General features: G+C 52.4%; 1 protein-coding gene across 1 annotated transcript; it reads right to left on the minus strand.

The window, feature by feature from the left end:
• Positions 1-926: 926 nt before the first annotated feature.
• LOC131504215 (chymosin-like) lies at positions 927-18,824 on the minus strand. Its single transcript, XM_058716252.1, has 9 exons — positions 18,476-18,824; positions 8,243-8,393; positions 7,282-7,399; positions 6,341-6,459; positions 4,979-5,178; positions 3,477-3,590; positions 2,578-2,722; positions 1,972-2,070; positions 927-1,201 (listed from the first exon to the last, which is right to left on the minus strand). Exons 1-9 carry the CDS (start codon positions 18,523-18,525, stop codon positions 1,064-1,066), a joined length of 1,134 nt encoding a protein of 377 aa, XP_058572235.1. The 5' UTR covers positions 18,526-18,824; the 3' UTR covers positions 927-1,063.
• Positions 18,825-26,539: the final 7,715 nt, after the last annotated feature.

The raw sequence follows: 26,539 nt of genomic DNA on the forward strand, positions 1-26,539 counted from the left end.
GCCTCCGGTTGGGAGGCTGCCAGGAGAAGGGGCCCAAAGAAAACGGAAGGAGGGTCAAGGGAGCAAACGTGTGCAGATCAGCAGACCACTGTTGCAGGGGGCCCGTCAAGGGGCTCTGAGCACTGAAATCCCCCCAGGAAGCTTGTCTGCCTGACCCCCCTATGGTCTCAAGGTAGCATAAGTGAGAAAAACACTTAAATCCACCTGGATCCCTTTGTTCTAACCCTCTGGTATCTCTATTTTCCATGTGGCCTCTCTGTTTCCAGAAAGAAGCCTCAGGAACCTGGGAGCAGGAGTGGTCTGGCCACCGACTGCTGGGGTCTTGACTGAGCACTAGGGGGTCTTCACTCAGCTCTAGCGGTCAGCACTGAGCACTGGCATGAGCTTTGACTGGCAGCCTCTGAGAGCCCTTGAACGTGGGTCTGTCCCAGGGATGGAGCCACTCTCCACGTGCTGGTGGGTCAGGTTCAGAGCCTCTAAGACTGAGGATGGGACTCTCAGCTGTGGTTCTTCCCCAAGGTTAATGGCAACCTCAGGACCTTCAGATCTTCCCACGTGCCTTCTGTCTACCCCACTGTCTTCTTCAAAACACCCAAGGCCCTTTTCTTAATGGACTTAGAGCTTTTCTCTCCTCAGCCCCACACCCCAAGCCCTTGCTCCTCAGGGACCAGCCTCGTCCTCCAAAGTCTCCCCTACTGTACCCTTTCCCCAGAAAGATCTAGAGTGAGAGAACAGAGAGGCAAGACGTGCCTTGGTTTTACCTGGCCTAAGCTTGAAGTGGCCAATTCCCTTGTGAAAGTCTCCACCCACCAACAGGGTCCTGAACCCTCCCCCAGTCACGAAACCCCAATGCTGCCAGACGTACCACATGACAGTCACTCCCCACCCCAAAACGGCGCAGGGCTTTGGCCCCACAGAAGCCACACTTTGCAGCGATATGGTGTTTATTGAAAACCATCTGCCAGAAAACCTGGTCCATATGTGTGCGTGTGTGCGTGTGTGTGTGTGTGCACATGCATGTGCGCTTAGGGAGTGCATGCGTGTTCCACGGTCGGCGGTGCAATCAGATGGCCTTGGCCAGCCCCACGCGGTTGTTGATCCTGTCAAAGACACTGTAATACTCCCGGATGAAGACATCTCCCAGGATCCACAGCGGGTCGTCGCCCTCACCCTGGAAACCGCTGGCGCAGAAGCCCAGATCCTGGGAAAGGCAAGGCTGAGATGAAGCTGGTCCCAACCACAGTCACCACATCTGATGACAAGCCTCCCCCACCACACCCCACAATTAGTCTCTCAGTTATTATTTCCTGTCATCCTTGAAATCACCCTCCGAGGTAAGCAGACAAGTATCAGACTCATCTCACTCAACAAGGTGAAAAAACCGATACTCAGAAAATCAAGTGATGTAATGCAAGATCACTTGGGATGGTCCCCTGACCCCGCTCCTCCTCACTTGTCCTCTCTAGCCTCCAACCCTCCTCTTAGCACCTACTGCCCTGAGGACCAGCCAGACCAGGCTGGGTTGGGGGGGGGGGGGGGGCGGCGGGCGGCAAGGCCTTACTAGTTGTATATACTCAAGGCCAGGCCAAAGCTGAGGCCAGTGGGTCGGCGGGGGTAAGGGCTGGGTCCCCACAAAGCCCAGGTTATCCACAAAAATCCTGGACAAAGCTCCAGAGCCCTGGGCTTAGAAGCTAGAACAGTGGATGGAGGTTCCCACGGGAAGCTGTGGTCCTGCCTACCCCACCCTCCCTCAAGCCGCTGGGCTCTGTCCACCCCATGTCTCCCAGGATGAGGCCATAACAGCCACACGTGAGGCCCAAGGACAACAGGGCCCCACTCAGAAAGGCCAGTTGATCTACATGTACCTCCCACACTCTCCATCTGGGCCACGCCACCAAAGAAGTTCGCTGACTTGCCAGGAGAGAGAAGGGGTGCCGGGTGAACCCAGGCTTCCTCTCCTGAGACTCATACCTGGCTGGTGTAGGCAGAGGGGGGCAGTGGGTACTTCCTGCCGTTGATCTCAAAGACCACCATAGGCATGCTGCTCAGTTGCCCGCAGTTGATGTCAAACTAAAGACCAGAAGGAAGTCCTCTTAGATGGGCAAGGGATGTGATCTGGCTGGAAGAGGCAGAGGAAGGCCGAGGCACAGCCCCTTCTTCTACACTGGAGCCAAGCGGTGGGGAGAGGCTTGCCCACCCAGAGGACTCTAGGGAGATTCTCTCTCAGGCCTCAAGAGTCACAATGATGAGGACCTGCTGTCAGTCAGTGCAGGGACAGACCCCAGCTTGAGACAGAGGGACTGGCCTCAGTGTTTCCCCTCCAGTCTCAGCCAGGACACTGGGAGCTCTTAGCTGTCAGGGAGGAAGCAGGGAGACCCGTGGGGTGGTGAAGGAACAAGGAGGTGCAGCAGAGCTCGGGGATGCACGGCCCTCCTGGAGACCCGGAGGCCAGACCTTGGCCACTGCAGCTGCATGAAACGTGAGAGCCTCAACGGCAGTGGTGGGCAGAGCTGGAAGGCCATTGTGAAGGTGTTCGGAGAAATCCCAGCCCCTGGGGGGAAATGGGCCTGGCCTCACCTGGCCAAACTCGTCCTGGGTGGCTCCAATGGCCGTCTGGATGTTGAGGATGTCGCTGCTAGGCCCGACCAGCATGGAGGTACCTGTGTCCAGGATGGCCTGGCAGCCACCATCGCAGGCCACCACCACGCCATTGACCGTAACCCTGCAGAGCGGAAACAGGACAGCCTTGCAGCACATCCAGCATCCAACCCTCCCTCCCCTGCCAGGATCCTCGGGCGGGGAGCAAGCCCAAGCACCACTTCCAGAGCTCATAGAAAAGACCTGAAACCATTTTCTCCCAAGTCATTAGCTACATCAAGGCTGCCCCACCTTCTGTGGGACAGAAACGTCAAAAAATTGTAAAATCACATGGCAAGACTTTGGAGTCGGGGCGGAATGAGTCCTGCACAAGTCGCCTAAAGATCTGGTTTCAAATTTTCTCCCCGCCATCCACCTGCTGCAAATCTTGTACAAGTCACCCAGCCTTCCTGAACTCGGGCTTCTCATCCACAGAATGGGGTCACAACCCCTCCTTCCTTGACTTCCTCAAGGGATGGTCACGAGGTTCAGACTTGAGGTCAGTAAATTATAAAATGAGGATTACTAATGGCACCACCTCATAGGGTTTTCACCAGGAATAAACGAGACGGTCCTATTATCACTCATCCCAATGCCTAGCAGGTAGTAAGTGCTCAGTTAGTGCAGCACTCTTAAGAATGAAGCATCGGTGAATGTCCAGTGTGCTCATCGGCAAAGGCCATTGGCCTTGGAAGCATCTAATTCAGAACCTGTTGTGATGGTCTTACAAGCTACGGTGTGCGGGCCTTCTCAGAGCCTCCCGGGCTGATCCCCAGGCCCTCCCGTCCCCATACCTGGAGCCACCCTGTGGCTGGGGCCCAGGGCTGCTGCTCACTCACCTGTCCACGGTGAACTGCCAGTACTCCTGCACGGTCACGGGCACCCAGTGCAGGGAGCCTGTGTAGTAGGAGGGGTCAATGGCTCCCAGCGTGAGCATGCTCCCCGGGCCATTCCTGAAACCAAGGAAACTGGTGACGGGCCGCCGCATCCCCACCCAGGGGCAGATGCCACTGAGACCTGGCCCTCCTGTCCACCCTGCCCTCGACTCCCACCTCCACCCCGAAGGCTTCAGATGCGTTCTCCGGGCCTCCTGCTCTTCGGGGCTTTTCCCTGATAACAGCTGCAGCATCCTCTCTCTGAGCTCTGTAGCCCCCCCGGCTGAGGCAGCACCTGCCTCCCGAGGGTAGGTCAGGAAATGACCACCACACAGGTCACATGACCACTGGGCTCTGCTCAGGTCACCCTCAGGGGTCCCCCTGTGCCCACCCCCTGCCCCCAGGCCTTTGGCTACAAGTAGGAGAGAGAGTCTTCAACAAGGTCCCACATACTCTGGGGCTCTTCTCTCAGCCAGGAAACATGGGCACACTGCAGTGTCACTGAATTCCCCTTCTGCTACTTGTTTTTTTAATGTTTATTTTTGACAGTAACAGAGACACAGGTATGACTTAGCCACCAGTTCCTGGGGTGATCGTCCCTCCCAGGCCTCAGTTTCCTTCATAGTGAAAGAGAAGACTGGACTTCTTTGGAGCCTACTCTAAAAGTCTGTGGGGGCGCCTGGGTGGCTCAGTTGGTTGAGCATCCAACTTCAACTCAGGTCATGATCTCATCGTTCATGGGTTGAAGCCCGGCGTCAGGCTCTGTGCTGACAGCTTAGAGCCCGCAGCCTGCTTTGGATCCTGTGTCTCCCTCTCTCTCTGCCCCTCTTCCACTTGTGCTCTATCTGTCTCTCTCTCAAAAATAAACATTAAAAAAAAATTTTAATAAAATAAAAATAAATAGAAGTCTATGAATCTCAGTGACACCCACAATGATTATGGAGGCCTGGCTACTTTGGAAAAAAGATGTTAAATGCCCCCATGCAGGGGTGCCTGGGTGGCTCAGTCAGTTAAACGTCCGACTTTGGCTCAGGTCATGATCTCACACTTTGTGAGCTCGAGCCCTGTGTCAGGCTCTGTGCTGACAGCTCAGAGCCTGGAGCCTGCTTCAGATTCTGTGTGTCCCTCTCTCTCTTCCCCTCCCCAACTCATGCTCTGTCTCTCTCTGTCTCAAAAATAAATAAATGTTAAAAAGAAAAACTGTCCTCGTGCAGAGATGGGGTCAGGCTTCGTTTTTTAAATGCCAGAAATCAAAGTCACATGTTGGTCCAATGGACTCTGTCTGTATCAATGGCTATGTGGGGGACTTTGGGACAAGAAGTTGGGTCCGCCTGGAAACAAGGAGAGGTTTTCTTGGATTCTGGACACCACCCTTGAGTTGCCGTGTCCCAGAGGGGTGGACATTCCTCAGCCAAGAGACCTTGCTGGGCTGTGGACGTCTGACCCTGCCTAGGGACAGCTCCTACCTGTCCAGGTAAACAGAGAACAGGTCTTTGGCCACCAGGTGCTTCTGCATCATATTGTCAAACACAGGCACTGAGTACTCGGACGCCAGAGAGGGGTAGGCCAGCCCCAGGATCCCATCGAACTCAGAGTAGGTAAAGACGTTGCCAGGTTCCTGGGTGCTCAGGCCCACAGTCTGCTGGGGGTCCACGATGGAGGAGACCTGTAAGAGAGGCAGAGTGACCTCCACCAAGGGCCCCTCAGCCAGAGGCAGGAAGATCCCAGGGCAAGTGGGTATCAGGATCAGCCTTGGGGCTCGCCCTCCCTCCTCCAGGTAATGTAGTTACTCGAGCAAAGAAAAGCCCTCCTTTCCCAGCTCTGCGCTGTGGTTTTGAGGGAATTGGTCCAATAAGCCAGGGACCGAGGAAGAGGCTCCGGGCCCCTGCTCCCTGGTGCTGCTGACTCTTGGGGAGGCCTGAGCTGCATGGGCACCTGTCCTGCCTATGGGAGAGGCTGAGGACAGGACTGTCAATGGAGAAGAGCCATGTCTCCCTTTTGGCTCAAAGCAAAAGAGCCTTCAGCCAGACCCAGAAAGGACTCAAGGAAGATTGAGGTGAAAATCATGGAGGGATGCTGCTTAATCTTGGATAGTGGGTGAGGAAAGAGACAAGGAAGTTAATGTGTATTGTGCCCTTACTGTGTGCCCACCCCTATGTCGAGTACTTTACAACCAAAAAGTGGCAACAGACAGGGGAACCCTTGTCCAGAGGGCACAGGTGCTCTCCTACGTGAAAGAGTATGCTGTTCCATGACACCTGGGTAGGGGATTCGTCCTCCAGGGCGACTGAGGGAGGCCAAGCCAAGGGCACCACTCAAAGATTGGGAGGAGGGGTTCTGACACTCAGCTCCCAGCTGTGTGACTTCGGGCAAGTTACTGACTCCTCTGAGCTTCCACTTCCTCCTCTGAACAAGGGGATAATAGCACCTTCCTAAGAACAACATTTCCAGTGAAATCACACGGGCGACACTGAAGAGAGCTCAGTGCTGGCGCAAGCTGGGGATCCTGGACCAATTATGGCAAGCATAGATGGAGAAGATTGGGAAGATGGAAAGTAGGCATGGAGAAGCCTCTCAAGAGGACTCTGGGGGTTGTCACGGGAAGGAGAGGAGGGAGGAGGGAAGGTCGAGCCACAGCAGCTGCTGGCTAAAATCCCTCTCAGATTTTAAATCCCCACCAGGCCACGGTTGGTGGGGGGGAGGACAGGATCCAAAGGGCCTCTCAGCCGCAGCTGGAGGGACAGCTCACCAGAGCCTGGGCGTCTAGGTGGTGAAGCGGCTGGTTGGGGAGGAAAGGTGAGTGCCTGCTGACCCAAAGCCCCACTCACAGTGACGGTATCGAGACCCAGAAAGCCCTGCATGCTGCCGGTGCCGTACTGGATGGACAGGGGCTCGTTCAGGTTCTGGAAGGTGGAGGACTTGGATGGGTCAAAGCGATGATGGCTTTCTGAAACAGACCCAGAGTTAGTGAGGCCCATAGAATCTTCTCACCAGTGGACGGTGTCAGCCAGGGCTGAGACCCTCACCAGGCCCTGTAAGAATATGGTCTAAATACTAACCATTCTCTCTGCTGAAAATAAGCACCCATTCTCTCTGGATCCCACTCAGTTTAGTAAAAAAAAATTGTTCTTTGGTGCTCGACCCACCTCTCTGACCCCCGGTGCTACCCGTGTAGCTTCCAAACAAAACAGGAAAGCAAAAAGCCATCCCTGCGGTTTCCATGGACATTTGACTTTTTCCAACTTTGGCATCTTAGGCAAGACTCTTTTCTTCTCTGAAATTTGGTTTCCTCCTCTGGTAAATGGAGGTAGAGAGGGCACCAATCTCCCAGGATTGTTGGAGGAATAAATTAATAGCATGTATTAGATGTTTACTCATCATCAACAGTAAGACCCTCTCACTTCATTCTCCAGGCACCCACTGGCATATAATAGCCCCATTTTATAGAAAGGAAAACCGAGGACCCAGAAGTGTCAGCAGCTTGCCTTGGCTCCTGATGGAGACTAAATAAATAAGTAAATAAATAGCCTAAGCTTCCCTAATTTCCAGCTGGTGCTTTACACATTAGACCCGTGATTTGCACACCTTCCCAATCCATGGCCCGGTGGGAAGGGCTGAGCCAGGAGATGGGGCGCAACCGGGAGGCTGGGAACGTCAGAGCAAGCTCTCCTGCACCCACGTTCCCCCTGCCCAGCACCTTGACCGTGGCTGGCAGAGGGGCCCTGGGGTCTGAGCCCGGAGAGGCGGGCCAGAAAGGGAGGTCACTTACTGCAGGCATAACTCTTGCAGTCGACAGAGGGCACCCAGAGGTCTGAGGAGCCAGTGTCAAACACCACGGTGAATTCCTGGGGCGGGGTCCCGATGTAGATCTTCCCAAAGTACTGACACTGGGGACAGACAGCACGGGGTCAGGGGTGGGGAGCACAGCATAGGGGTGAGCGTCGATGTTTGGCATCGAGAACAGGGGGGAAGGGGGAATGAGGGTCCCTGGGGAGAGTTCTTCACCTCCAGCCGCCACGCTGGCTCCCACCTGAGCCGTGATCTCCTGGCCCCTCCCACAAGCCCCAGACATTAGATCAAAATGTGGGCCCTTCTTGGCAGGAAGACTGGGCCCTCCTGGCAGGGGCAGGGACATAAAGATGGGGCACCAGCGAGGTACGGACCCCCACGTCCCAACCCAAGCTGCCCCTGCCATGCCGCCTTGCCAGCCTCCCCATGAGTCAGAACTAGGGCCGGTGAGGAGGGTGGGGAGGGGGGGTGCCAGCGTGACCTAGATAAGGAAATGAGAGCACTGGAGACAAAAGGCTGTTTACTGCAGTGACAGATGACAGATGAGGAAGAGACAGGCTCCAGAAAGGAAGAGGGCACAAGGGGCGTACCTGTCACATCCTAGGCGGTGGCACATGGGTACCAGTACCCCATCCCTGCCCAGCCTGGACGAAGTCATGGGTTTCCTAAGGCATGGGGGTGCACCTGGGAGCAGATTGTGTGCCCCCAAGGGATGTTTTCTGCAGGTTGCCTGAGCTCAGACCCTTCCGGGGGTAACATTCAGAGCCCTGCCTTTGCCGGGTCCGCTGGCCCACAGCAGAGCTGACTGAGGGGCAAGGAGATGGCCTCCATAGCCCACAGGGCTCCATGATTCCTCGAAGTGGGAAACAGGCCGGGTCCGGGAGGGGGCGTCCATCACACTCTGTGAGAAGCATTACCGGAAGGTGGGCAGAGCCACTTACGTCCAAGAAGTTGGCCAAGGGCTCGTTGGGCACCTTGTCTAAGTTGGAGTACTTCTTTCTGATGCCATATGGGTGTTCCTTCAGAAACTCCTCCAGCAGCCCGTGCTCTTTCAAGGCCTTCCTCAGCGATTTGCCCTTGTGCAGAGGGACCCTGAGGAGACGGGGGAGAATTCATGATGCTGGGGGACATCTCCCCAGGGCTGCCTGGCCTCCCAGAAGGTGCCCAGAGGCTTTGGGTTCCATAAGCTACTCCCCCACTTTCTTTTTTTATATCATAACTCAAAGTAAAAATTGTATTCTACATCAGTTCACAAATCAGCGCCTACCCTTACTAAATACAACGCACTCTGATATTCCCTGTTCCTTTCTCTTTTTCAATGCTGCCAGAGACTCAGTGAATGTATTTCATAGCTTGCTAGTGAATACTGTAACTCCAAGGTGTGAGAGACCCAATATCATCCAGTCTCCAAATTCTTACTATCTACCTACCATGTGTCAGACATTGTATGGGGCACAGGGGTACAGTCTCTCCCCCCACCGGGACATGCTGTCTAGAGAGGAAATGATGTCCCCCACACCCTGCTAAATTCCGTGAGAGTACTCTGCCCTTGTGACCCCTATGACTGGCTCTCTGGGTGGCCTGAAGTGTGTGGAAAGTCTTTGAAGGGTCTCAGTACAGAGCGTGGACCTCAAGGGAGCTTCTAGAGTTTAGGGGTTGGATGATGGAAGCAAACCAACAGAAGAGAGTCTGGAGGGGAAACATGAAGGAGGGTTCTAGACCCAGCTTTACAGGCTGTGGCACTTTGGGTCGCTCCCCAAAACCCTCTGAGTTTCAGCTCGGTCTCAGCATAAGGGGTGAACTCCTTCCTCTCTCCAGCCACTCTCCATCCCTGCCTTTGGCCAACCGTAGCTTCACCTCTCTGGCTCCCAGGTCCCCCCTCCAGTAGTGTGAAGGAATGGAGCCAGATGATCCCGGGGTCCCTCAGTTCTAAGGGCCATGCGGTCCTCCTCTGTGAGCCTCGTCCTCTGAAGGACGAGTGGCGACCACAGCCATGAAAGTGCTTTGAGAGTAATAAAATGGCAGCAGTCAAATAAAATAAAAAATGGGTTCTCTCGTGTTGTTCACATCCCAAACGGATCCCATATGGAACAGGCCTGTGTGTGAATTATGGTCTCTCCTCTGGTGCCTCTCTTCCCCAGCCCTCATGTGTGAATTCCACCCAACGGAAATAAAAGGTCCTCGAGATTGTTTCTCAGCCTTTGTCTCTGATGATAGAAAAGGACGTAAGCCCAAAAGGAAAGAAGTTAGTCTGAGCTCCCAAGACCAAGCCCACAGCTGCCCTTTCCTGTGTCCCGATGTCTCCACTGAGCACTTGTGTCCAGCACGAGGTCCCAGAGAGCCTCCCTCTGAGGGACACCTGCAGCCCACTGCCCCACACAGAGACCAGGAAGCTCACCGTGGAAACCCCCACTGCCCCAGCGCTGCCCCTAGTTCCTGCACTGAGAGCCCCCCCACCCAATGCCTGGCACTCAAAAGAGCCTCACTTTCAAGGACCATGAGGAGCTCCGACTGGTCAAAGCCACCCTGACCCCTTTTTAGGGATCCAGCTTCCCAGGGATGGATTCAGGTTCCCCCAGTCCCGGGGCTCAACAGGGCTCAAACCTGGGATAAGGCTCAAACCAGAGATAGCATGATTTTGTGGTAAGAGTGCCAGTCTGCTTGGGACCAAGTCCTAGCTCCTCCCTTTGACCCTCACAGTCTTGAGTAGCTCAGGGGTCCTCCCTGAACAACAGCTTCCTCATCTGTAAAATGCAAATAATACTATCTACCTAATCCAGGAGGATTCGCGGTAGCAGAGGTAAATATCCAACCAAGTTTCTGGCACCTGGTAGCAAGCAGCTCAAGAAATATCAATCATGGGGCACCTGGCAGGCTCAGTCAGGAGAGTGTGTGACTCTTGGTCTCAGGGTCGTGAGTTTGAGCCCCCCATTGGATGTCGAGATTACTTTTAAAAAATCGTTTCAGGGGCGCCCGGGTGGCTCAGTCGGTTAAGCGTCCGACTTCGGCTCAGGTCAGGATCTCGCGGTCCGTGAGTTCGAGCCTCGCGTCGGGCTCTGGGCCGATGGCTCGGAGCCTGGAGCCTGCTTCCGATTCTGCGTCTCCCTCTCTCTCTGCCCCTCCCCTGTTCATACTCTGTCTCTCTCTGTCTCAAAAATAAATAAACGTTAAAAAAATTTTTTTTAATAAAAAAAATTAAAAATCGTTTCAAAAAAAAAGTCTCAAAAAAAAGAAATATCTGTTATAATTTTTGGAGGAGAATTTGGGAACTTCCACCACAGAAAGAACTTTATTTCGTTTAAGAAATGCATACATAGGGGCACCTGGGTGGCTCAGTCAGCTAAGCATCCGACTTCAGCTCAGGTCACGATCTCGCAATTCGTGGGTTTGAGCCCCGCGTTGGGCTCTGTGCTGACAGCTCAGAGCCTGGAGACTGTTTCTGATTCTGTGTCTCCCTCTCTCTGCCCCCCCCCGCCACCGCCGTTCATGCTCTGTCTCTCTCTGTCTCAAAAATAAATAAACGTTAAAAAAAAAAAAAGAAATGCGTACATAGCTCTCATCATGCCCCAGACGCCGTTCAAAGCATTTTACAAACACCAGCTCATATAGTCCGCGTGCCAACCCTGTGAGATAGATGCTTTCTGTTACCCTCGTTTTATAGCAGGAGAGGAAACAGGGCGCAGAGAGTCAGGTTACTGATGGAGCTGGGGATCAACTCACAGGCAATTTGACTCCAGAAACCATCCCCTTAATCCCACAGGCTGTCCCCTCTGGGCCCTGGTCCTTGGCCACCGCACCCTGCAGTGGCAGGGCTCACTCAGAGGAAAGGATCCCAGATGCAAAGGCAAGACCAGTGGAGCGCTTCTCCTGGGAACCTGCAGCATTTCCTCGGAAGATTCCCCAGGGCAAGGAGGGGAAGCCCAGGAGAGACCCACCCGGAGCAAATACACCTGACACCTTTCCCCCCACGTCCCCCTGGGGCCTGACACACACCTGGTGATCCCACTGCCCTGGGAGAGAGCCAGGACTGCAAGTAGCACCACGAGACACTTCATCCTGGATGGTGGGTTGGCCACTGCTCGAGCCAGTGCCCGTTCCCACAGCCTTTATAGAGCGAGCCCTGTCCCCTCCAGCTGGAGGCCCAGGCTGCGGAGATAACCCCCTGACTTCGGGCTGTTCCCCAAACACATTAAGACAGGACCCAGAGTACCTAACACCCACTCCGATAAGGGCCACGAATTCCACCACCGCAGGGACTTCAAAGTGGAAGTGTATATGTGCTGGGGAATGTCCCAGAGGCCTCCCTGACCTGATTTCCCCTTCCACAGGGGACTTCTCGAGCGAACCCAGGCAGGGCCACCCCCGGAAACCTGTGTCGCCTTCCACCTTGCGGGCTGTAAAGAGGTCTCTTCTCAGCAGCCCCCCTCCCCCTGTCTGAGCTGCCTCTCCTGCCTGGGCCTGACTTCACAGACAGCCAGCAGCCTGCTCTGCCTGGGATCCTCCGGCTCAGGCCTCCCAGCCCCGTGTTCCAGGGAGCACTCAGTGCACTGCCCAGGCAGGGATGCTCCTTCAGTTGGCCACCCCGGTCTAAGAGAGACGGCAGGCCCAACACTCCTGCACTGTCAGGGCCGTGGCCCCCGGTTCCATGCTGGAAGGGTGTTGGGAAGGGCGGGATAGGTGCCGGATCCCCTGAGCAATGGAGGGCTGGCGAGGGTGAGCAGGGGAGGCAGGCATGTGCCGCGCACACACGGAGGGCGGAAAATGTGGCATGATAGTCAGGTTTAGGCAACAGGTTAGGCCAAGAGCCGGCACTCTCGTCCACACAAAGGTCTAGGAAGAGCTTCTCTGAAACACACATGTGGGGCTTTGTGATGAGTAGAGGGCCCCTGAGAGAGAATGAGGGCCAAAAGGAAAACAAAGACTCAGCCACAGAAGCGGTAGAGAAGACCACACCTTGGGATGAGGGGAGGCTATAAACTGGAAAGTCAGGATCAAGTCAGAATAAGGCAGGGGCTTTGGGGCCACGGGTTGGCAGGAGAGCATGGGGCCGGCCACCGACAGCCTTCAGGACAGACATCAGGGTAGCAAGGCAAGACTGGTGGGGGTGGACTAGAGAGGGCAGGCTGGGTATCCAAAGAGGCGGGCATGTCGTGGGCCCTGGACACAGGGGCACGCTGAGAGAGACAGGCCTGGAAGTTTCCTGCATTTGACGTGAGGGCCTCAGGAGGTCCATCGACGGGGGACCTGAGTGCTTTATGGAAGGACTTAGGAAGACAGCCAGATGTGATCCCTCCCATGAGATGCCACACCCAGCCATCTACGTCCTGCTCAGAAGGCCAGGACACTGCTGCCCCCGGTGCCCCAGGACATGGCCAGGAGCACATCTTCATGGCACCCTCCCACCCTGCCATTCCAAAAGCCAGGGAAGCAGAAAGAAAAAAACACCACTCAATGGTACCGCGTGTTTCCTGTTTCTTCCCTGAAGACATTTGCCCTGCCAGGCCGGGGCCGTATGTCCTGCCCCAGTGGCCCTGCCTCCGAGTGGTCTTTCCTCCCTCACCCCAGCACGGAGCATGAGGCACAGAAGAGGCTCACTAAACGTTTGGTTAAGCAAATGAGTTAATGAATGGTCTTCCTACCCTTCTGGAGGCACCACAGGTCACATCTTTATTATGAGCTACAGATGAGGAGACAGAGACTCAGAGAGGTTGAGGGACTTGCTTGAACTGCCACAGATCCCTGGTCTGACACCCTACACACTGCCCCACAGGGCCCGGCATGCTGTGGCAATTTCATGAATTTGCAATATCCTGTCTGGACCGGCTCTGCTCCTAGCTCACTCCTGCTGACCGCCGGATACCCCTTGGGACGGCCATGCCTGTGCGCACCCTCCGGGGCTGGGACCCTCCAGGGTCAACACCACCAAGTGGGAGCGTTGTAGCAACTCTGCTCCACGTCACTAGGGGCCCAGCCCGACCCAGAGGCAAACAGTCCTGGACAATGAGCCTGGGAAGTCAGGCTCAGCCATCCCTCCCATCGGAAGGTGACCCTCAAAGCCAAAAACTAAAGATCCCTTAGCACCGGTTGCTTCGTGTTTACTCACGAGATTGAGATCATTCTAACAGCATTCAAGTGCACTCTATCAGGAACGTTGCCCCAGATGGCACAGAGCGTTAGAACTGCTTATCCATGGGTGCAGGCCAAGAATTGCAAAAAGCTTTTAGAAAAACCATGATAAGATTTCATCACTGGCTACCCAGCACCAGGTGGGGACAACTCCCCTTCGTCTAGATTTTTTTCTAAGTTTCTTATTAACTTTGAGAGAGAGAGAGCACACATAGGGGAGGGACAGAGAGAGAGAATCCCAAGTAGGGTCCACACTGTGCATCCGTACAGACCTGACACGGGGCTTGAACTCACAAACCATGAGATCATGACATGAGCCAAAATCAAGAGTTGGTTGCTTCACTGACTGAGCCACCCAGGCACCCTCCACCTTGGTCTACATTCTTTGTGCCTGGCGACTAACCAACAAAAGTGGCTAAACAAAATCAGGGACTTGGGACAACCTGTCCTGGGTGCCCACCCTGTGATCTCCACTCAGACATAAGCAGCAACAAAGCCAGTTCAACTCATAACTTGAGAAGTTCTATGTGTGAACCATGGCCACTGAGATATGGAGCTGGTGTCATCTCCACACCTGGGGAGCCCACAGTCAGGTGGGGACGGATCGGATCCCATGTGCGACCCTTCTGTGATAAGCAGTATATGAGGAAATCCAAAGGGACACACATCTATCTCCCACTGCAAGGTGCCAGTTGACAAGGGAGCATGGCTTCTGGAAAGTGCATGTGTGACCATCCTGGGCTTCAGTCCTGGGTCTGTCACATGGTCCTGTGGCCTTGAGCAAGTTCCTTCATTTCTTGATGCCTCAGTTTCCTCTTCTGACACTGAGATGCTCATGTGAGGATCAAAGGACAGTCCAGTGCTACCATGTGTTAGGACCTCTATAAATACAGGTCATAAATGACTGCAATTGCGTGACCTTGAATGTTCCACATCATTCCCCAGCCTTGGTGATATGTGGGATTTACAAGCTCATGTTGCTGGTCTGAACCTCAGGTCTGTACAAAGCATCTGTTCATCTCCTGCTCTAGAAATCAACTGAATTTTGGCATTGACCCTCCAGGCCGGGGGCAAGTTAATCTTGGTCTTTTTGCATAGTGCCCCACAGATATGCTTCAACACACATGACTCTCCAGCAGACCAAGCTTTGGGGTGCGCTTGGTGATCTTTCCTTGCCCCTGCCTGAGGCCCTGTTGCCTCCATGCCTCACCTGGGCCAAACCACTCTTCTGGAAGCTACCTGGGTCATACTCCCCGAGAGAGGCCACACATTGACTCCTCTCTGGTCTTGCCACGCCCCCTGGGCCACCACTAGAAAGCAGGCCCAGGTCCCTGCCACTGACGACCCACCTGTCTCCCTTGCCTCTACCTTCTACAACCTCTGAGGATCCCTGAGTTCTCTTACGGGCTTAGGCTTCAGGCAACAACATCCTGACCTGGAAATCCTACACGTTGCCTTGGCTCTCCGCCCTGCCTACATCTTCCTCGAGGCAAAAAAAAAAAAAAAAAAAAAAAGGTAGTGACGTCGCTTCTTTTCCTGAGGAAAAGAGAAAGGAGAAAATGAGAGAATTTTTTAAAAGCATAAGTCAGGGGCGCCTGGGTGGCTCAGTCAATGAGGCATCTGACTTGGGCTCAGGTCATGATCTCACCATTCGTGGGCTTGAGCCCCTGTCGAGCTCTGTGCTGACAGCTCAGAGCCTTCAGCTGCTTCAGATTCTGTGTCTCCCTCTCTCTGCTCCTCCCTGGCTCATGCTCTGTCTCTCTCTCAAAAATAAATAAACATCAAAAAAAGTTTTTAATTTAAAATACATCCACCCATTTCACAGATGAATAAACAGGAGCTTAGAAGGCTGAACCGATCTTCCAAAGTCACTCAGCTATTAACAAGGGATCTGGGATCCAAACTTGGGTCTGTTTGGCTCTTGACCACACATCCTCTCAGCCTGACCACGTGGTTCTCACAGCACCAAAATTCCAAATATCGGCAAAGACAGCCACTTTGTGCCCACACTTGACAAGCCTCAGGCTAAAGATGAAGAAGTCCTGGGGTCCTTCACACAGGACAGAGAAACAGCAAAGGCTCACCCAGGAGAGACCTTGAGAGGGCAGAGACCTGGAAAATGCATCAGAAAAAAAAAAAAGGTGGGGGTGGCACATGGGTGGCTCAGTCGGTTAAGCAGCCGACTCCTGATTTCAGCTCAGGTCATGATCTCTCATGGGATCATGGGATTGAGTCCCAGCTTGGGCTCTGTGCAGACAGCTTGGAGCCTGCTTGGGCTTCTCTCTCTCTCTCTCTCTCTCTCTCTCTCTCTCTGCCCCTCTCCTGCTCAAGCTCTAAATAAATAGACATTAAAAAACAAGAAAATACATCAGAAGCCTACCCTGAACATTTGTAAAACTCCCTACACTTCTCCCTTCTTGCCCCAGGTGACCTCTGTGAGTGATATACTGGCCTGTCCACAAGTCTGTCAGCAGAACTTTGTGGGGAGAACCGCTCCCAGCCTCCAAAAGATGCACCTCTATTTGTTGTGCAGTAAGCACCCTGAGGCCTGGAAACACCTGTCCAATGCATCGTGGAATTGCCAGGTCCTCTTGGGAGAAGGGCAGGGTGGGGGTCCTGCCCTGCCGACAGCAGAGCACATTACTAGTCACGGCAAACTGCCCTGGGGAAGCCCATCCAGCTCCGGAAGGGGACGAGGAGAAGGAGGGAGGAGTCGAGGCAAATCTCCAGAGCACTGATGCAGGACTCTGGGCACTTGGCCAAATCCGGTCTCTAGATCACTGTGTCACGCATCTTGAGATCACGTTTTGCGTGATGTCAGTTTCACCAAGTTCACAGCTTTGATATTCGTACTGATTCGTATTTTAGCAATGATAAGAAAATGCCCTTGATTGTTGGACACACTGAAGTAAAGGAGTAGTGTGCCTCCCAAGTTCTAACAGGGTTTCTAAGAGACCAGAAAACATGCCGAGAGGGAGAAGAGAAGAAAGCAAAGGTGGAGAGGTATCAACGTATGAGGTGTCTGGGTAAAGGTGTGCAGGACTTCCTTGCACGGTTTCTGGGTGTTTGAAATTATTTCCGAATAAAGGGATTTTAAAGATCGAGGTAACGCAAGTACTTCTTCAAAGAAATTCCGTATTTATGGATTTGATACATGCCGTCCAGTGTGTCCAGAGGAAGAGGATGGAAACCGAACAGCAACAGAGTCCACGACTCGGGCAGCCCGGGGCCATGTGCCAGGGGAAGCCATTCAGCTGAGGCTACAGACAAGTGGGGGCCAGCTGGCCCTAAATCCCCTTCCGGGAAGGTGAAAAAAGGAAGAAAGTAGAACAGGAAAGTGGAAGGATGGGATAGGAAGATTCTCTGGTATGGCTCAGGTCATGATCTCATGGTAGCTCATGGGTTCGAGCCCCAAGTCGGGCTCCGTGCTGGCAGCAAGGGGCCTGTTTGGGATTCTCTCTTTCCCTCTCTCTGGGCCCCTCCCTCATGAGCATCGTCTCTCTCTCTCTCTCTCTCTCTCTCTCTCTCTCTCTCTCTCCTTCTCAAAATAAATAAATAACCTCAAAAAACCAAAAAGATCCTCTGGTAGAAATCAGGCCTCTTCCAACTCTGCCTGCCTTCCACATGGGACCTACGTATCATGACCGGGCAAGGTGGTGCTCAAACGGGACATTGAAGATGGACATGGGGACACGAGGCCACTGCAGGACAATGAAACAGAATCACAGCGTCATGAATCTTGAGAATGTTTTGCTTCATAAATACAGTTTTAAGGAATCTCTAAATAGGAAGGAGGACCTGGTCCAAAATTTCAACTTCAAAAACTTCATGACCTTGGATTTGGCAATGATTGCTTGTAGACGACACCAAAAGCATAGGCAACAAAAGAAGGGAAATAGATACATTAGACTACATCAAAACTGAACACTTTTGCCCATCCAAGGACACTACAAGCAGAGTGGTAAATGCAACTTCTGGGATGGGGAAAAATACTTGCAAATCAAATATCTGATAAGGGGTTCATAACCAGAATATATAACAAAGAATTCCTACAATGCAACAACACACACACAAAACAAGTAACCCAATTATAAAAAGGGCAAAGGACTCACACAGACATTTCCTCAAAGAAGATGTAATAGGGGTGTCTGGGTGTCTCAGCTGGTTGAACATCCTACTCTTGATTTTGTCTCAGGTCGTAATCTCATGGTTTGTGAGTTTCCACACCACGTTGGGCTCTGTGCTGACATGCAGAGCCTGGTTGGGATTCTCTCTCTTCCTCTCCCTATGCCCCTCCCCTGCTCCCTTTCCCTCTCTCAAAATAAACAAACATTTAACAAATTTTAAGAAGATGTACATTGGCCAACAAGCATATGAAAACATGTTCAACATCACGGATCGTTAGGAAAATGCAGATCAAACCACGATGAGGGATCAGCTCACACATAAAATTCACAGGGCACCTGGGTGGCTCAATCAGTTAAGCGTCTGACTCTTGATATAAGCTCAGGTCATGATCTCAAGGTCATGAGCTCAAGCCCTGTGCCAGGCTCCGTGCCAAGCTCGGCACGGAGCCTGCTTGGGATTCTCTCTCTCTCTCTCTCTCTCTCTCTCTCTCTCTCTTTCTTCCTCTCTCTCTCTCTCTCCCCCTTCCCCACTTGCATGCTAGCTCTCTCTCCAAATAAATAAATAAACATTGTAAAAAATAAATTAAAATAAAATTTACTTATAAGTAAAAAGAAATACACTCTTGTGAACCAAACATAAAATGTGATATATACATCTCTTTAAAACTCACTGGATGAGGAGCGCCTGGGTGGTTCAGTCAGTTAAGTGACTGACTTCGGCTCAGATCATGATCTGTCAGTTTGTGAGTTCAAGCCCTGCATCGGACTCTGTGCTGACAGCTCAGAGCCTGGAGCCCCTTCGGATTCTGTGTCTCCCTCTCTCTCTCTGCCCCGCCCCTGCTGGCGCTCTGTGCTCTCTCTCTCTCTCCTTCAAAATGAATAAACATTAAAACTCATTGCATGTGAGATGGACAACTTTACCTGTCATATCCTCTCTTTGAGCATCTGGAAAACCAGCCCCTTCCTGGCATGGTTCCTCAAGTCCCTGCATCCTTGTAGAAAGGGAAGAATGTGAGGCCTGAGCCACAGGGTTTTCAGAACTGGAGAACGTGGCCCTCAGTCCTTTCGGCCCACCCTGTGCCAGGCGCCCCTGCTTCGCCTTTGTTTTGTGATCACCAACCTCACAGTCCTCATCGGTAAACATCTCCCACCTCGTAGGGTTTTTGTGATGACCACTGAGGCCCCGCGAAGTGCCTGGTAGACAGCAGGCACTCAGGAAATGCCAGCTCTTAGTATTATTCTCTTCTCCTCTAACACCACCAAAAGTATTCAGAGTTGGTAGTGTTACCCATATTTCACAAAGAAGAGAAATGGAGCTTAAAGGGATTAAGTCGCTCACCCAGCTCCTGCGTCAGAGCGGTGTTGCCAGGATTTTAATCCAGAACCGCTTTGATTCCAAAACCCGAGAGCCTTCTACTCCACCCTGCTTGGGCTTCATTTAACAGACGAGAAACCTGAGGTTCAGCGACACCGGCAAGGGGTCGGTCTCAGACGCCGATGGGCCAGGCAGGTAACTCAGAAGAGTATGGGAGACGGTGCAAAAAACTTCATCTGCTGGAGATTCTACCAAATAAGCTCCGGTTTGGTTTTTTTTTTTCTTTTTTTTTTTTAAATTTTTTTTTTTAATATTTATTTATTTTTGAGAGAGACAGAGACAGAATGCGAGTGGGTTAGGGGCAGAGAGAGAGGGAGACACAGAATCAGAAGCAGGCTCCAGGCTCCGAGCCGTCAGCCCAGAGCCCGACGCTCGACTCACAAGTTTGAACTCACGAGCTGTGAGATCATGACCTGAGCCAAAGTCGGACGCTAAACCGACTGAACCACCCAGGCTCCCCAATATTCTCTGTTTTTACCACCCTGCGGGTTAGGCGTGTAACATGACAGGAGCCTGTGTGGCACTGAAGATTGTTTCAGAGTCTAATTTTTAAAGTAAATATCAAATACGCAATGAATTTAATTCCCTTCCAAAAACTTTTTTAAGCATGATGCATGCTAACGCTGTGCAGGCCAAAGTATTCGCAGGCCCGATGCAAGCCCCAGAGGCAGGTGGAGGCCCCGACGAGTGGTGGGCTCAGGTATGCCTAAACTACTGTCAACTGGGAACCCAATCCAGAGGTTCCAGAACTTTCCATTTTCCAAGAGACATGGAACATGCTGCTTTGGGGGGAAATATATCGATTATCAAATAAGGGTAAGGCCTTGTTTCAACACCATGCAGACAAAGGAAGACAGGTTTGCAAGCGAGCCTCTCTGTGTTGGTCTCTAGTATGAGCCAGTGTTTTCTCCAGCCTGGACCAGCCCAGAACTGGAGCCGGAGGCACAGAGGAAAGGGTGGGCAGAGGGAAGGAAGTGCCGGCTGCCGACCCTGACAGTCTCAGCCTAAAGGGGCAGGTCTACAAGGAAGTCTTTGTAGGTGTCACTTTTTTTTCAGGATGACTTTCTCTTCTGCCAGATCTTTGCCGGAAGCTACGCCCAAAGATTTTTCTGCAAGCCCTCCTCGACCACGGGAGGACCGCCCAACATCCAGCCACGTTAATTAAAGAGGAATTTTTCCCTCTGAGGTGAATGTGTGTTAAAAATATCAAATATTCATCACTGGCAACATTAATTTATAATAACGCTTGTCTCCCTCTCAACTTCCAAGCCCGGCATCTGGCCTGACGGCTTTGAAACTGACACCCGCTCCATCGCGGGAATTATAAATAGCCTGAGTCAAAATCTTCACCTTGAACTGAACAGACTGGCTCCATGGGGTGGTTTGCAGAACGAAGAGGGCTGCAGTGTGCAGTGAAGTCCTGGGTGGGTGTATTTGGGGTGGTGTTTAGACTTTTTTTTTTTGTAAGACCGTAATTGTGGATTGGGAGGCAGGGTGATGGAGGGGCATGGGTAAAGGGGGGGGGGGGGGTCTGGCCTGCTTCCTGCCGGTTTGGGGGGATGTGTCGGCCTCACTCCCACCTGGCCCATTTCATGATCTGTCAGAGGCAGGAGTGGGCATGGCTGTTTCATTCCACCCCAAGTTCTCGGTCCAGTTTCCATAGTTGCCCTTTGAGGACTGATCGGGGCAGACACCATCTCTCCTGAAGGGGGAAGAACCCATGTTACGTAAACAGAAGAGAAATGCATCCCAGCCGACGGAGCACTTTCTGTCCACAAGCCCATGCCGTAATCACAGTTCACACTGACCGTGCATCCACTATGTGCTAGGTCCCCACAGCAACCCTGCAAAGTAAGTTCTAGCGGGGACACTGTTTTACCCAGGAGGAAACTGAGGGTAGGGAAGCTGGTTCCCTGAGGTCATTCAGCTAGCAAGCGGTGGGCAGAGTCCAAGAAGAGTGAGTCGCTGGGGTCTCCTTGCTTAATCCCTTTCCAAGCATTCTTGATGCTGCAAAAACCCCGGCTTTCCAGGCCCCCTCTCTAGCAATTCCCATCCAGAGGCTCTGGGATGGGGCACAGGACGCTCGGTACCCACCAGATGCTGGCCACCACCATGGAAGGTACTCTTTGTGACAACCCTGTGAGGCAGCGAGAATTATTGTCCCCCCACATCACGTATGGAAACAGACCCTGGGAGCTGCCTGACCCCTCAGGTAGCTGAGTTGAGAATCTGCAGCCTGGCCCTAGTGCCACCAGGAGGGATCAGACCACCAGCTGGAAGGGCAGGGAGAGGACAGAGCACCTCGTGGAGGCAAGAAAGCAGGTGGGAGAAGGGGAGGGACGTGGCTGGGAAGGAGGGCAGGAGAGGCTGGGGACCCCACTCTGATTGTCCTCAGCGGCCCAAGGGCTCAGGGCATCCCCAGGGAAAGCCAGCAAAGCCCCTGCTGGCCTACCCGCTTTGCCATCAGGCTGTCTCCGCATGTCCCTGCCAGCCCGGGTCTCCTAGGAGGGCGAAGGCCGTCCAGGGGCATGGTGACCATAGGCAGGCTTTCCAATGCACAGAGGCACCCACGGGCCCTACGGAGAGGGAGAAAATGAATATCCTGAGAGCAAACCACTGATAGTGCACCACTGAGTAATTTCACAGCACCCCCTTGCCAGTTAGGGGCCGGGGGGCCCATCTTGTCCACACAGGACTGCAGCAGGGAGCAAGAACCTTCTCGCCTGTCTTTCTCCAGCTGGGGCCTTGCCAGAATCCAGCTCCAGCATGTCCAGGGGTTCCCGAAGGATGAATGACGTTGGCAAAAAAGTGAAAAATAAATAAATTAAACTAAAAATGGACACAGGCCACAGCAGTGTGTTGAACTGGCTGCTTTATTATGGCAAACGTGACATTACATTTGCTAGCAATTTCCTTATAGCATGCATCATCTATGTTTTCTAGCATTACCTAATTCTAAAAATGTTCCTATGTGTAATCACCCTTTAGGGAATAACATGGTTATTTTCTCACAACGTTTCCTCCTGCCCTTTGCTTATTGATTAATTTCTTACATTATTTTCATTATGTATCTACGTTTATCTATAATCTAGAAAGCATTTGCTTTGCTGTTTTCATGAAGGTCATCTATCTCCCAACACCTCAAGTGGAACAGTTGCAGGGACATGACCTCTTAGTTGTTTCCCTGAACCACTTGTGGCTTGAGGAACAAAAGTGTTCGCCTCAGTCCGAGGTGCCAGGAGTGGGCCAAGAGGGCCTTAGGAACCCACGCCTCATACATTCTCAGAGAGACGATGCACCTAGGAACTAATGAACCATTCTGTACTTTAACCGACTAGGTTCAATCATCATCTGGAATGCCTCCCGGGGGCCAAGGGGGCCTAGGGGTTGGAGTAACTTGTGCCCATAGGTACACTCCTTTGTTGCCGGAATGGGGCTTTCAGATCCATTTGTTCCTTCCTTGGCTGAGAAATATATGAAGCTCTCCTTCCTTCAGGTAGAAGAGTCTTTACAGGAGGTGGCAAGGGCTAAATGTAGGGCCGCACAATTTCCTTGCGGAAACTTATTTCTTTCCCCAATAGTTCTTTTCCCAGGGGGCCTGTCAAGGGCAATTCCCCAGGTACTTTATTAAGGCCAAATTACATAAAAGCGGGAGTACGAGAAGCTTCGCTGTCTATGGGCCGCCCTGCCGTCCCGATCCATCCACTGCCTGGGCCCTGCCATCAGGCTGGTTGGATAGCTCAGCTTCCAGCAGAGCCTGACTGCCTGGCAGGGACCGTGTCCTCCCCAGGGCTTAGTTCCCCCTGAGAACACTCCCGAGGTCTTCCCTCTGACCCTGCCTCACTGCGCCTGCACCTGGATCTTTCCTCAGTGTCCCTTCTTGGACACTAACGTGATCCACCTGGCACAGTGCGCTCTCAAATGTTTGAGGGGTGCACCCGGGAGCAAGTGTGGGCTGCCTGCCCAAGGCGCTACTCACTAAAATACCTGCCCCCAGCCTGTTCCGGAGTAGGGGACCCCTAGCCGAGGGCCGGGCCCCATTTTTCTGTTGCCTGACTCCCTAACACTCCCTCCAGACACGGAGCATCCCATTTGGTGGGTCAGATCCCTGTCCCTCCCTTTCCCAGCTGGGCCCCAGCTGGGGGCCTGGGGAGCACAGGAAGGACATGTGTTTGCCTTCTGGCTCGGGCCTCGGGGCACCGAGCACGTCTGCTCACCTGCAGGGCTTTCTAGCATCCAGATGTGGGTCCAGCTGTTGGCCTGGAAGTGAGCAGAAATTACAGCCTCTTAGAGGGGTCTCCTCTTTCTGTTCCACCGTCACCCCGTCTTCGTGTTCCTCTTCCTGTTTTGCCACGCTGATGATGGAGGTTTCCATGGGGGCAATAGTGCCCCCTTTGAAACCTAATTCTGGACAGATGCAGGAGCAGGCATAGCCACACACAACCCCTTTCCAGCCCCCTCCTATCTTGCTAGTCCTTGTTATTTGTTTTTAAAATTTTTTTTAAGTGTTTATTTATTTTTGAGAGAGAGACAGAGCACAAGCGGGGGAGGAGCAGAGAGAGAGGGAGACACAGAATCCGAAGCAGGCTCCAGGCTCCCAGTGTCAGCACAGAGCCCAACGCGGGACTCGAACTCACGAGCTGTGAGATCATGACCTGAGCTGAAGTCGGATGCCCAACTAACCGAGCCACCCAGGCGCCCCTCTTAGTCGTTGTTTTAACCTTAAGATCATACCCTAGCTTGACTGCAGCTTTTCCTAATGGAAACTAGCCTCTCTACCCCCTGGAAGGACAATCACAACTTCATTATACAACTAATTGATTTCCTCCAAAGGTTGGGGTTAGTCTCCAGGACTCAGCATTTTGACATCTTCCTTTGGGAAGCTTGGGAACTGCAAGTTTATGGGCAAATGACATTTCCCAGTACTGCCCGGCCCTGGGGGGCAGCCACCACCTATGGTGATATCTGCCCAGTACCAGGCACAGACATGCTTTGGCAGGTTTAATCTGAACCCAATTTGAGAAGAGCCAGGATGGAATTCAGAGCCCACCCTCCTTATGCTCTAGGAAAAAAAGAGATTGAGTAGCACAGTATTAAGATCATAGCCCATATTGAGCAAACATTCATTTGGCTTTAAAACAGTGACTCATGTGTTTAAGCAAGGTATTAAGAGGCACTTAGATAAGATTTGCGTATCTATGTTCCCAAACGGAGCTGTTACTGAGCTCTGCCTCCATACACCTGTGCCTCTGAACTTCGTAATATTAACAGAACACGATCTGGACAAACTGCAATTTCTTCCTACCACGTTCCAATTCTGGGGAACATCCAGGAGACGCCTCCAGGGAACGTTGGCCTAGTGAGCCGGTTACAAGAGGGGCAGGCACTGGGCAGGGGGATCCCGGTGCTGACTGTCCGAGATGTTTTTATAAAGGAACAAAAGAGTGGGGTGCCTGGGTGACTCAGTCGGTTAAGCGTCCGACTTGGTTTTGGCTCAGGTCATGATCTCATGGTTCATGGGTTTGAGCCCCGTGTCAGGCTCTGTGCTAACAGTGTGGAACCTGCTTGGGATTCTCTCCCTCTCTCTCTGCCCCTCACCCCCTCAAAAATACATAAATAAACATAAATAAACACCAACCCTAAAAGGCAGGTACTATTATTATCATTGCCATTTTACAGATGGGGACACAGATCGTTACTGAAGTTTGGTAGCTTGCCCAAAGTCCCTAGCTAGTAAGTAGCCTGGCCAGGGTTCAAACTCGCACAGTCTGCCCTATGAACCACTGTGCTGTGCTACTTGTCAGAGAACATAAGCAAGGTAACTTTGCTGCTAATTCCATGAGAAATGCCAACAGAGCAAAATGCAAAATGACAAGAAAATGTCAAGCCGCCATTCAACATGTTTGTTTACTTAGTCTTCAGGGCTTAGTTTTGTGACAGAATTTCACAGGCTCCTCCACGCCTTGTCTCTGTCAGAACTGTGCCCACGGCTTCTTACTCATCAGTGTTTCTCTCTGTTTAGACCCACTTAATCCTCCTCATGAGTCTTCAGCCCCAAAGTAAAGGTTCCCTTACTTTGTCCAGGAGTTTTCTCTTGCCTCGTACAAGGGGAGGTGCTGTGGTCACTCTGATCCCTTCTGAGGGCAACACTCAGGCTTTTCCTCCAAGGTGCACTCATGTTTTCTTTTTTATGTTTTTGTTTTGTTTTGTTTTTTACTTTTGAGAGAGACAGAGTGTGGGAAAAGTGCAGAGAGAGAGAGGGAGACACAGAATCCGAAGCAGGCTCCAGGCTCCATGCTATCAGCACAGAGCCCGACGCGGGGCTCAAACTCACCAACTGCCAGATCGTGACCTGAGCAGAAGTCGATGCTTAACCGACTAAGCCACCCAGGTGGCACCCAAAGTGCACTAATATTTAAATGAAACAAATGTCCCTGTGGTCCATGGGGCAACAAGGACTTCCAAGTAGGTAGAGGCAAAGATAAGAAAGAATCTTCTGGACAGAGGGCCATAAACCGTGTCCCTCCTGTGGGCTGAACCAATGGTCTTCTTGAGGCCCAACCCCTGCGCCCTCAGGCTTGTAGCTGGTTGCAGTCTCCACCAGGCCCTTTCTTTGTAAACTTTGAGAAGAAGTCCTCAGTGGCTGGCGAAAGGGGCCTCAAGAGAGCTGAGGGGGAAGCCTAATCTTTCCCCAACATGAAAATGAATAAAAGAGGGGCGCCTGGGTGGCTCTGTCAGTTAAGCGGCTGACTTCGGCTCAGGTCATGATCTCACGGTCCGTGAGTTTGAGCCCTACATCGGGCTCTGTGCTAACAGCTCAGAGCCTGGAGCCTGCTTCCGGTTCTGTGTCTCCCTCTCTCTCTGACCCTCCCCCGTTCATGCTCTGTCTCTCTCTGTCTCAAAAATAAATAAACGTTAAAAAAAAAAAAAAAAAAGAAAATGAATAAAAGAAAGCTCCTTCAAAACAGAATCAGGGGTGCCTGGGTGAACCAGTAGGTTGGGCGTCCGACTTCAGCTCAGGTCATGATCTCAAAGTTCTCGAGTTCAAGCCTCACATCAGGCTCTGTGCTGACAGCTCGGAGCCTGGAGCCTGCTTCAGATTCTGTGTCTCCCCCTCTCTCTGCCCCTCTCCAGCTCATGCTCTGTCTGTCTGTCTGTCTCTCCCTCTCAAAAATAAACATTAAAAATTTTTTAATAATATATTTTTTAAGTTTATTTATTTATTTTTGAGAGAGAGAGAGAGAGAGCATACGCAGGGGAAGGGTAGAGAGAGGGAGAGAGAGAATCCCAAGCAGGCTCCACACTGTCAGCACAGAGCCCGACCCAGGGCTCAAACTCCAAAACCTTGAGATCATGACCTGAGCCAAAGTGAAGAGTCAGACGCTTAACCGACTGGGCCACCCAGGCTCCCTCGCACGGTATTTTCAAGGCCTGTCCGTGTTGTGACACGTAGCACTACTTGGTTCCTGTTTATGGCTGGATAATACTCTGTTGGATGGGTACAGCATCTTTTATTTCCAGATGATGGAGGAAAGTTGCTTGTGGGAAGGTGGTTCTTCACTTTTCCTTCTAATTCCCCACGGGAAAGGGCGGAAGAGATCCCTACAGAA

Source organism: Neofelis nebulosa, chromosome 2 (genome assembly GCF_028018385.1).
Source record: "Neofelis nebulosa isolate mNeoNeb1 chromosome 2, mNeoNeb1.pri, whole genome shotgun sequence".
NCBI lineage: Eukaryota > Metazoa > Chordata > Mammalia > Carnivora > Felidae > Neofelis > Neofelis nebulosa.